The sequence below is a fragment of the Phoenix dactylifera genome, chromosome 6, assembly GCF_051530095.1.
Source record: "Phoenix dactylifera cultivar Ajwa chromosome 6, Ajwa_hap1_PhDact_Kaust_v1.1, whole genome shotgun sequence".
NCBI classification, from domain to species: Eukaryota; Viridiplantae; Streptophyta; class Magnoliopsida; order Arecales; family Arecaceae; genus Phoenix; species Phoenix dactylifera.
The window spans coordinates 25017167-25029328 of record NC_143195.1 but is presented as its reverse complement, the minus strand read 5'-3'; the positions used below and the strand labels follow the sequence as shown (position 1 = coordinate 25029328).

General features: G+C 35.6%; 1 protein-coding gene across 1 annotated transcript; it reads left to right on the top strand.

Moving 5' to 3' along the window:
- The first annotated feature begins 229 nt into the window (after positions 1-229).
- On the top strand, positions 230-11189 carry LOC103721457 (uncharacterized). The gene is made up of 4 exons (XM_088723439.2): positions 230-381; positions 519-595; positions 8500-8595; positions 10922-11189. The coding sequence occupies exons 1-4, from the start codon at positions 378-380 to the stop codon at positions 10985-10987; spliced, it is 243 nt and encodes an 80-aa protein (XP_088579565.2). The 5' UTR covers positions 230-377; the 3' UTR covers positions 10988-11189.
- Positions 11190-12162: the final 973 nt, after the last annotated feature.

Below are 12162 nucleotides of genomic sequence, written 5' to 3'. Positions count from 1 at the left end.
TATTGGAAGAAGGACCGGCTCAAGCTAATAAACCTAGATGATACTTTTTTTATTAGTCAAGGCAAAACTATGACACAAGTCACCAAACAATCCAATTATTTTTATTGATATACATATGTCAGAGTACGCTCTATATGCAAGATAGATGGGCTGATAATTTTAATTTTTTAAACGAGATAGATGACTGTACCAATATAATTAATTGAACTTTTGATATCAATGTATAAGTTGTGGGACGTAAATATAATAAACGTTGGCCTTCTAATTTATTTTTTTATAAAAATCGATCTGCCTGCCCGAAAAAATAAGGTCAATTGCCATCCAGCCTCCGCCCTCGCCTTCGTCGGTTTACGGGAGGTTCTCTATAGTACGCGATCATGGAAAGTGCCTCGGATTTCTAAGCTCTTCCGCTTCCAATTCTCTCCTTCTCGATTCGATAACAATTCCGATTTGAATTATGTTTTGCTTGAAATTTTGCTTACCTATTTCTTTCTTTTTCTTTTTCTTGGAATTTCAGGTGTGCGTGGCGTGCCTTCTGCCCCTCTTCCTCATCCCAGTCGTCAACGCTTTGCCGTTGCTTGTGGATTTCATCCTCGTAAGATCATCTCCTCAGAGTATTTTATTGTTTTGTTTTGATTCTTTTGAATTTGGGTTTGATTCCCCACTTTAATCTACCCTTTTGGGGTTGATTTTTCATGAATAAAATCACGCCAAGTTCCTTTTTTTTTTCTCTCTGTGGGGTTCTATTCAAACTTGTTCGTGTTTCTCTTATTTGTGTGGGTCTTTTTTAAAATCCCACTCCTTTCCTGGGTCCTTGGATGGATTTTTGCCGATTTCATTCCTTTATCTTTGGGTCCTTGTACCTGGGCATGCCATTTTTTTGTGTGGATCATATTACGTTAAATTTTGCGGTTCGTGGCTAGGCTGGTGCTAATTTCTCATTTATTTGAGCTCTGTTTTTATGATATTTTGCCTCACGGAATACACATGCTGTTTTTCTATGAATACGTTGGCTCAAAAGTTTTCTTGATGGATGTTGTATGGGTATTCTCTGCGGTGGTATTGCTCATAGAAACTTAGCTTGGAAAGTAAAAGTAAGATTTTACAAGAAAATTTACATAAATAAAGCCTTATCAAGAAGGCGGCCCTCCTTATGCTGCTTTCAGGTGGGGTGCTTCCCTGTGAAATTTTGAGGGGAAGACCTTCTCATAGGACTCTCCTTTCATTGTTTATTTGTAGGCTTCTTAATGTTAATTGGATCTGCAAATTTGCAAAAGAATAGAGAGTGTAATAAGTTGTTTTATTCTCTCTCTCTCTCTCTCTCTCTCTCTCTCTCTCTCTCTCTGTGTGTGTGTATGTGTGTGTGGGTGTGTTTGTGTATGTGTGCGTGTCTGCCTCTCTTTCTCTCCACACTACTTCCTCTTGCTTTTGAACTTTAGTTTACTACTACCATCATTAAACTTATGAACATAGCGAAATATTTTTATTATTATAGAACTGGAAAGTCTAGCCATAGATAAATATCAAAGTTTGAGGCCTATCATCGATTTTGAATTGTTAAATCTTTTTACAAAAGATCTAACATGTTGTGAGTAGTCCATCTATCTCTCTTTCATATATATATATATATATATATATATATATATATATATATATATATATATATATATATATATATATATATATATATATATATGTATGTATATATGTATCTTCAAGGGAATGACATTTTGGAGACTAAGCATCTCTCTTCCTCACATCCGCCTCACTCTCTCCTCCTTTATTTTTTTTCCTATTTTCAATGATAACATCTTAGTATAGTTCTTCATTATTAATTACCAAAATCAAACTCTCAAAAGAATGAATTAGCATAGAGTCATTGCCTTATTTTTTTTCTAAGCACAAGATATATATGTATTAAAAAATGAAAAGAATTTCATGAGAATTTACTAGAGTTCAGGTACAATAAATTTAAGAAAAAAGGAAACAAGTTTATTAAAAAAAGCTTAGAGGTTTGGTCTTAACCATATATAGTAAGTAGGGCTGCAAATATGTGAGGCTGGGCCACGGATTTGCTTGATCTAGGTTCAACCTCTTCTGAATTTGCATCCAATCTAACCTACTTATGAATTGGGTTGTGTTGGGTTAGTTGTTATAGTTTTAAAACCAATGGAGATAATGGATTTTGTTGGGCTATTCTAGATTCAAGTCCGACCCAATATTATTGGGTTTAGGTTGAGGTTGGTGTATCAGGGTATATTGTGGGATAATAAATCTTCTCAACATCAATCAAGTTCTATCTTAATTCTTGTATAGATACGAAAAAGAAATATTGCATTGCATTATAACTAGCTTTCTTGGAACCATGAGAGCTTAGCTTTAGGGCGGTGATTGAAGTGAAGGAAGTATGAATGCATATATGAATAAATATGTATTTGAATATATGTTCAACTGTTAAACCAAAATTCTAGATTGCCATGCATTTTATTCATCCTGATACCTTCATTCTGCTATAACTGTTCCTACATTAAGTAAATATGCCTACACATAATCTTATTCTTACTGTGTAAAATGCACCTCCATAAACTAGGAGCGTGTTTATCAAATTATTGAATAACGAAAAAAAATAATTAGATTTTCAAAATATAACAATCGATGCTATCTTATGCAAGGTTTGCCATCTCGGTACCGGATTTTGTATTCGTACCATATTGGGACAATGTCTGTGCACTCAATACGGGGGACAGTTCAGCGTACAGAGACTCAATATGCCCTCATTCTGAGTCTCGGGTCAATACTGGTACAGTATGGTACGCCAGTATGGGATGGTATGCACCGGTAGGTGAGCAATGATCTTATATATATAGCATGTGCTAAGGATGTCATGATAATAATCAGATGTGCTACGATATGTATATATAGTTTATTTGTTGGGTCTTAACAAGTCAAGTTTGGTCAATTAGTTATATCACCCATTATATATATTATTTGGGATTTGTTTGGAATGGGAATTGGAATTGAATGAAGAAATGGAAGATTCAAGCCAAATTTTTGAGGATAGATTTAAACCCTGCCTGATCCATGATTTCATATCTGTTGGGTGAGATTGGGTCTTATTTTGTGGGTCGGGGCCTAGGTTGGATCTTTGATATATCTAATTCATCTACAACATTGGTGGCAAGCTAGCTTGCATCTGTTTCAATTGGTAAATAACCCATAGCATGGAATAGAGTAGAATCACCAACATGCCTTCTTCAAGTTATTTGTAGCGAGATGTGATTTATGCCTTGTTGCTTGTAATTGGTGATGCTGGTGAGATAGATGTTCTTTTGGAATCATATCTAGTGCAAAATAGCTGTGGCTATTCAACTTGGTGAACCCATAGGCTCAACATTGGTGCTAATAACCACATATGCAGTAAACCTAGAATTAAGCAAGATCTTTGATTAGGAACTTTGGTCTAAGGGATGTTCATAATTGTGCCATGACTCTTGGTTGTGCTTGTTTTCAAAACCTTGACAATTTAATTCTATTACCTAGTCCTCAAGGTCATTTTTTGTAGTAAATTGGTAGAAGTCTAGCTGGCACAAGCAATAGGCAAATCGTAAGTGCTGAACACCACTGGCAGAAGGAGGGAAATGGGGTTTAAAGTTGAGGCAGGTTTTATTACTTCATAGGTTTGTCCTTGGGTTCCTTTTTTTGCTTGGCTTCATGTTGTTCATCTTAGCTTAGGTGGGATGTGCCCAATCAATTTATAGATTCAAGTTCGCTCAAAGAAGGCAGTTGACCTTTAAGGCCAACCTAATTTATAGAACCATTAAACAATTAACTAATGAGAAGAATTACAAAAAGAAGGAATGGTGAAAGAGCTTCTAATGCTAGAGAGGAGAGGAAATGGGTTTCAATTGATTGGGTACTGGAGAAGTGAAAGGCTTGAGCCGTCCCTATTGACAAAAAGATTGTTGGTGGAGGATATTGTCCCACATTCTTGCTTCTCTATTATACATGGGCTTGTGCATGCCCAATGGCTAGTTTTAGTCAAGTTGCACTAAACCTGGATGGAAATTGAAATTACTCTAGGGCTAGGCCATTTGGATCACGCAAATTTTTTTTATGTGATTAAGGTCCACCGAACTGGTATCGGGACCCGCACCGGTTGATGCCCGGTACGGTTCAGTACGAGACCGAACTGGTAGGGCAGTGGCACGTAGTCCATACCCAATCCGGTTCGAAATCGGGTTGACTCGGTAAGAACCATTTGGTTCGCATTGAGTCGGCATCGAACCGGCTGGTCCAATATCGATTCCAGCCGGTAGGGGTCGGAATCGAATATGAATGACAAACCGATCCAGTTTCGCACCCAGTCGGTTCAGTACTGTCTGAACTGGACGTTTCGGCCAGGTTCGATGCATTGGTAGTGTATTTTAGGTCGCTTGAGTGATCTGCTAGTGTGTTTAGATCATATTTATTTAAGGGGCTAATAGCATTGATATTAGATGTTGACCCCGACCGAACTTGAGCTGATCCATTGCCACCTTTAACCCTCTTAGTTCAGTTCTTTATATCGTGAAGGGAGAGAGACAAACAAACAAAAGCAAAGTTTGCATATCAATTTATATAGAATATTTAACAAATAACAATTATCCATACTTCCTCTCATGATGAACCGCTACCAAACTTAAGCTGATCCATTCCACCTTGAACCCTCTTAGTTCAGTTCTTTATATCATGAAGAGAGAGAGATACACACAAACACACACAAACTAAAGCAAAGTATGTGTGTCAACTTGTATAGAATATTTAACAAATAACAACTATCTATACTTCCTCTCATGATGAACTGAACACCAATTGCTCTGGTGCTCTGTTCTCATAATTCTACTTGTGGTTGTTGCATGGTTTTATAAACATCAGGTTATGCCTCAAAGTTCATTTACTTACGGTTGAGGGCTTTTGTATGAACCATGTGGATCCATCATGATCTAAGTTAAAAGGAAATTCATTGATCCTAGCAAGAAAGGAGCAATAGGAGAAAGGGCCCACTAGGGAATGGAAGCTAACTGCAACCCCAATCCCTCCCCTCTTGTTGGTTGTTGCTAGTTCTTACGACTTTCCTTTTGTCATGGGCCAGCCAAACTTCTTGGTAGGGGAGTAATGGGCTGAGTCAAGTTGGGTCAAGTAAGGATGACAACAAATAAAACCTTGACCCATATTCAACTTGCCATCGAGCCAAGACCTCTCGACCCATACCCACCCATGTGTCATTTCGGGCCCATTTGACCCTTCAATCTAATCAATTTTTCTCAAGACTCAATCCCTAATAGGCTTAACCTAACCCATAAGATCCAATCTAGTATTAAGAAAGTGATCAACCATTCAAAAAATTCTTATTTTTGTCATGATTTAACCCAACCTGAATTGTTTCAATCCAAATAGAATTGTACCATCATGACCCAAGTCGAGTCAAAGCTTTGACCCATATCGGACCCATTTAAAGTTTAGGTCAGCAAATTTGACGATACTTGATCCCAACTAAAAGACCCTTGATCCAAACTTGACTGAGATAGGGTTGGGTTTGGTTGGGTTTCCGGGTTGGTTCAAGTTTTGCCACTCCAAGAAAACCCCAACTTCTTGGAGTTCACCTTGCCGAATGATCTTGAGGATGTGGTGATGGATCTTGACTGTCTATGTTCCTAGACAACAAACCCAACTAAGAGACATTGCACACTATGGCCATGCTTTGGCCTCAGCATTAACTTGATGAAGCATCAACCAAAGATCTCACTCAATTTGAGGTTCATTGCACATATGAAATCTAGCACTAGATTTGGGCCCAAGAATTAGAGACTTCACAGAGTCAAGTAGTGCCAACTAGTTCATTGGATCCTTGATTTAATCAAGGGTGATCACCTATGAAGTTGAACATGGATATGGATACAAATGCAGATATAGATATGAAAATATGGATACGTCGATATGATAAACCTTGAAAAAGTGGGATATGATACAACTTGGATACATCAATGACATATACATGTATTTATTCGTTATACATGCACACACATACACACATATAAGTTTTCATAATGTAGGCTATCAAAATAAAGTAGTCTATATGTTACAGGTCAACATCAACTTTTACAACTTTATCATTTAGTCATACTCATATCCTAACCTTAATCTATACTTAATATTGAAATTTTAACATCATGGACTACAAACATTGACCATTCATCGGTAAAACATTAACATGAAAAAAAGGAAAAAAATGCCCTTCCCATCATTTTTGGAGGTATTGGGAAATATCTCGAGTGTATCCAAGTTGTATTCGAGTTTTTTTTAATTTTGAAAAATACTACTTTACACAAGTATCATTCATGTATCCAAGAGGTATTCAATGAGTATCAATATCCAATACATATTTGATATGGGCATGGCATTTGATTTGAAGTATATGTGCTTCTTAGTTGAGCACAAGAGGTTGGAGGGAGAGAGACAAGTGAGATATGCTGGGGACAAGGATACATTTGGATGTAGGAAAGATCTGTTTAGTGCATCATGCTTATTTTGGAATCTTTTAGGAAACTCCCTCCCATACCCACTTCCTTAGCACTTCCTGTTCCTTTTTTCTGTTTTTGCACTTGAGATTTACCTCTCACACCTGCCATTTCAGGTAACTAAGGGAGATGACAATTTAACAACGGAACTAGAAACATTGATTACATGGGATATGGGAAAGCTAGGCATTGCTTCCTAGATTCTCTCTTTAAATCGTAGGTACTTGTTTCATTCCTGTCTATTCAGCCCCTCTCCTTCTCTCTTTTGACCACCTTACTCTTTATGGACTTACTTTATCAACTTTCTTGGAGAAAGAGAATCAATTTCAAAGAACTCTTATTCCCTTATTTGGGCTAGTCATTAAACAGCAATACAGAGGGTTGGGATTGGATGGAAGAATACCATATAATTACTAGTCACTATTGCAAACTCATGAATCATAGTAAAATATTTTACTATTATATAATGCCAAAGTTTAGAGCCTAGGCATGCAAGGCATCCCACGTCTTCTTTTTCTTTAATATTAATGTCATCTTCAAGGATATGAAATCTGAGAAACCAAGCATCTATCCTCTGTGCATCTTCACCACTTTCCCCACCTTATTCCCATCTTAATTATAACACCTCACTTCATTTTGTTCTGACCATTAAGGAAGATAAACATAAGAAGTGCATTTCCCAAAAAGTTGGAGTGGATCTGTGAGGCTCTGCAAATAAATAGAAATGTTTTTAATCAAATGTGTAATCACAGCCATTCATAATTTGTCTTCCATTTATAATCTTTTAATTGTGTTAAGTCAGATATCTCCTTTGGCTTCCTTTGATGAGACTAAATTTTTGTAGGTCCCAATGTAATTTGGAGTGTTTTTACTGATAATTTTTTACTTTCTTGATTTTCTTTGCTTTTTCTCAATTTTTAAGTCGTTGATTATGAAATATATGGAGCTACATATGAGTCCTTTGGCTAATGATTCACAATTACTCTCTTAGAATTTGGTTCCTTGTCCTTCATAACTAGTTGTTCTTATGATAGAATCTCCATCATATGTCATTTTATTTCTTTTCTTTTTCAATTAATTGTTAAATATGTTTGTTTAGTAAAAACGAAAAGATGTCAATTGATTAAACAAATTCATAATTTTACTTCATGGTTCCATGCTGTCTTGTAGTCGTTAGCTAATATTCCCACAACTGCTATTTACAAATTTCATGCTTGTTTATAAGTGGAGCTTAGAGTTTTTCTATGATTCCTAGTAAAGTCAGTTATTGTGATGATTACTCTTCTGTAATAGAAGTCAAAATTTAGTTAAGTGTGCTTGATGTACTTTAATATAGCAAAAATGATGTTTCCTTCTATATTTTTTTAGCAATTTCTTTCTGAAAGTGTATAACCAAATAATTGGTAATACATCTGTTATTATATTTTGTAAAGTCGTGTAATGTATAAGTTGTGGAAAACATTCATTTGTACAATGGAAATAATAAAATCCTTCTATAATATTTTAATGATTTCTTTTTTAAGGAATCAGATGATTGTTAAGACATCTATTATATTATTTGAAAACCTTTCCAACTAAGGGGTTTTTGGTTCTTGCCCTGTGCCTGTTGATGCTGCAGTTATATAATGTTAATTCACATTGATTAGGATATTGGGACTCTACTTTGGCACTAGATGATGTATGGCATGAAGATGTGGATTATGATGTGGACAAAAACCAGATTTTTCTAATAAATACAATCAGCCTTGTAATATCAGCATATCCACAAATGACCTATTGAATTACAAACAATTACCTACCTAGAAATATCTGAAACTTTTTCATTTTTATTGTACCATTACCTAGTATTATCTAATGAAAATAATGTTTTTGCATGATGGTTTTCTCTTGTTATGTTATGCTTAGTCTATTTGTTAATGCTTGCCTTTTCTTGTTATTGCAGGGTAAGGTGTACGGACTTTTTGGTTGGGAATACAGGAAACCTGAACGAGTTCCTCCTGCTTGTCCTTACAAGCCTGTGAACAAGAAGGATGCTCAAGTAAGTTCTGTACCTGTGTTTCTTGTTTAATAAGAAATGTATGCAAAACGCTGTTTTGATGCCTTACGTTCCTGGGCTTTTATCAGTGTTATTAGGAAAATATAGCATAATTTATCCTTTTTGGATGGTATTACAGTAGACACTGTTTTTGATCAACAATGAGAAGTACTAGTTTTGCAAATTGGATTGCTGTTGAGACTTCATAATAGACTTGAAATTTAATTTGTGGAAAAGACATTTGCCTAACAATGGTGTCAAGAAAATCTTATGAAACAATTTTAACAGCTTTTGGTCCATTCTGGTGTGGTGGTACTGAAAAGCACTGCTGTTGTAATTTTAATTATGCTTTATTTTTCATCTTGCTAAAGTTTGGGGTCAGAGCATGTACATGAGGATGCCCTACAGTCAGGACTTGGGACTCCCATTTTTGACTTTAGTTTTCATGCTAAAGTCTGGATCAGCTAGTCTGTAGAGCTAGAGCTTGGACCAGGAAGCTCGATCTAAGTAAAGCATTGATGGCTTTACAGGTTAAGAGAATGAAAATCCAATCATGCAATGGAGTGAAATATTTCTGTTAAATAGCTTTTCTATTCTGTGAAAATCCAAGTAATTTTACTGGATTTAAAGATTGATATGATCAGACACAATCTAGATTTTTATGTAATTTCTAGCAATATTTAGAATGAATTTAGGTGTTGCTTACCAAAGAGCAGAGCAGTGTAACTTCTACTAGAAAATATTGGTTAGTGTGTATCAATATAAATATTACACAAAAAATTGTTTGTGTAATGAAACTGATGATACATGGAATGATGAAAATAGTAATGAAAACGGGCCTTATGTTGGAACTTCTTTCTTTCAAAGTATACTGTGTGAGGTCATGCCACATAGAGTATATTTAAAAACTCTGGCAATAAAAAAAATTTCAGAGAAAATAATGGTTGCATATCTGTTGCATTTACAGAATACTTGTGCAGCTTATTATCGTGCTAAACCTAACTGTGTTTAAATGGAGAAACAATATGATCAGAATGATAAGTCCCTTAAAAGCAGTAAGAATGGAAGATAACAGTCTTAAAATTTGACCACATTTATCTCGGAAGATGCTGCATTGAGGCATTCTAAGTTAACGTAGGAGCAAAAGGTTTTGCCAACTTAGTTAACGTAGTTATTCAGAACTTCAGTCAGTAATGCACAAACAATAGTTTACAGAATGGATTTGAGTACCATGTTATTTTCCTTTTTGTCACAGTCTCTAATTTTTGATTTCTGTTAAAAGATCTTAAAACAATTTGCAGTTCTAGATATTGGATATGATGTAGAGCCTTATGAAAATCTGATCTAAAAGTGTTTGAGATCTGAAGAAGTTCACAGCTTTCTCAAATCTGAAAATAAATTTCAGTTTACTGTTTGTTCCAGTCATGATCCATATGAGGCAAAACTTTCTCAAATCTGAAAATAAATTTCAGTTTACTGTTTGTTCCAGTCATCATCCATATGGAGCAAAACCCATTTTTGAAGAAAATAAACCCTTTTCTGAAGAAAAATAAATTTATAAACTAGAAAACGGGAAAACATGGTAGACCTTCATCTCTGCACTAATGTGGCTCCTCATCTTTACTAGGTATTACGCATGGACCCTTCTCCACAAAATAATTCTCTACTCTCTATATTTCACTTTCCACTTGAGCAATATTTGTGTGTCTCAGCATGACATTGAATAACCCCTAAGTCGCCTTGTCCAGTGAAAGTTCTACCAAAAGCATTCAAGATTATCACTTACATCTACTTAACATCCTAATCTCCAATATTCAATCTGGACTGGTCATCTAACAGAAACGAGAAACTATCTTTTCTGTGGCATGTGGCTCCAGAATCTATTACCTGTGGATACACCTCTTGCTCTCTCATGTTTTCTTTGCCTAAAGCCTAGTGAAAAAGGGGCTGGGGTGGGGGTGGGGGTGGGGGTGGAGGGAATTAGTCTCTCCCTTTTCCTCAGGCTTTTTATGATATCGGATATTGGAAGAAACAAAAAATAAGAAATGTTGTCATGACTCTTGCTTGCAAAATTTTTTGATTTTCTGTTGAGATACTTCCAACACCACACACAAAAAAAAGGAAAAAAGAAAAACAAACAAACAAAACAAATAAAAAGAAGTCCCCGGCTGGTGGGGGGTGTGGGGATGAACTCCTGGGACTGCCTTACAAGGCCATTCATTAATTAATACATAGTTGAGTTAAATCTTTTCTTTTTTTTTTTAGTAGAATAGTTAATATAATCTTTATAGTAACATAATTAATGCACTTTCATTTGGGTTCTTTGCAGGGTGGCAGTGAGGAACACACAAATCCAGAATCGCAGAAAGTTGCTGAAAATGATAAGCAAGAATGACCGTTGGTCTAAGACCCATGTGTAGTGCTCCCTTGCTGATTGGAACACCATATCCAAAGACTTCAAACAAATAATAGAAAGAAAAAAGATAATGTGAAGACCAATAAGCATCATCTTTTTGTTAAATCATTTGCTATGCTTGCTTCAATTTAGTACATTCCCCCTTTCAAAACATAAACCAGTGATCGATTCCATTTGTACAGATGCCTCTGTTATCCATTTAGTTTGGTATCTTTGAATTATTGGGGAGGTATGGTGGCAGGCTGTAGGTTAAATGACTCTGCTAGATTACGAAGAGTCGATTGCTAGTCTAATGTCTCAGTCATGAGGTGAATGCAGCAACAGATGGCACCTTACAAATAAATACTGACATCAACGCCGCAGCGATCGACAAGTCTTATGCTCAAATAGTCAAGAGCCAGGACAAGAAAAGGTTGGTTTCCTGGTAGATGAGTTTTATAGTCTTCATTGCCATTTTAAATTTGGCTTTCTTCCAGTAGGTAAGATTTTGATCCGGTTGGTTTCCCTCTCTTGGTGGAAAGGTAAATTGATATATGAATATATAAAATTCCTAACTGAATCACATTATTTGGGACAACATAATAGCAAATAAAAAATGAACATTATTTGCTACAGTGTGCTGAGATTACAATTACAATATGGTGTAAGTTTATGCTTCTCAAAGTAAGCATATGACTAGTAGGTTCCCTCCCAACTAGTTTCTGAGGCCAATATTGCTGCCATTGTGGAGCCCGTTTTCTCCCTGCCGACTCCACAAATTTTATGGCCTGCATGTGTTTTTTATGATCTAGCATGGCTGGTACCCAAGCTTTAGAACTGACATAACTATTAGAAATAATCATGAAAAAATCAAAATTCTATGGAACATAGATGGTGACGGGTCAGGTATAGTTTAGGTAGGCCATTATTTTTATCCACGTCATATTCATCTTAAGGTGAGGTGGGTAGAGTTAGACGAGGTGGGTTGGATGAATTAGGTCAGATAAAATTACAAAAATATACTCTTCATACAAATTAAATAAATAAATAAATATAAAAATAAATGTTAATACTTCATATAATATTAAATTAAGCAAGAGTCGAAGATATAGAGCATTATAAACTAAATTTTTAATAACAATAAAAATATAATAAACAAAATATTGTTTCTTAAG

Excerpts from the sequence above, each read along its gene's own strand:
- LOC103721457 (XM_088723439.2), top strand. Across the intron at positions 596-8,499 it reads TGCTTGTGGATTTCATCCTC|GGTAAGGTGTACGGACTTTT; the intron begins GTAAGATCATCT and ends TTGTTATTGCAG. Across the intron at positions 8,596-10,921 it reads TGAACAAGAAGGATGCTCAA|GGTGGCAGTGAGGAACACAC; the intron begins GTAAGTTCTGTA and ends GGTTCTTTGCAG.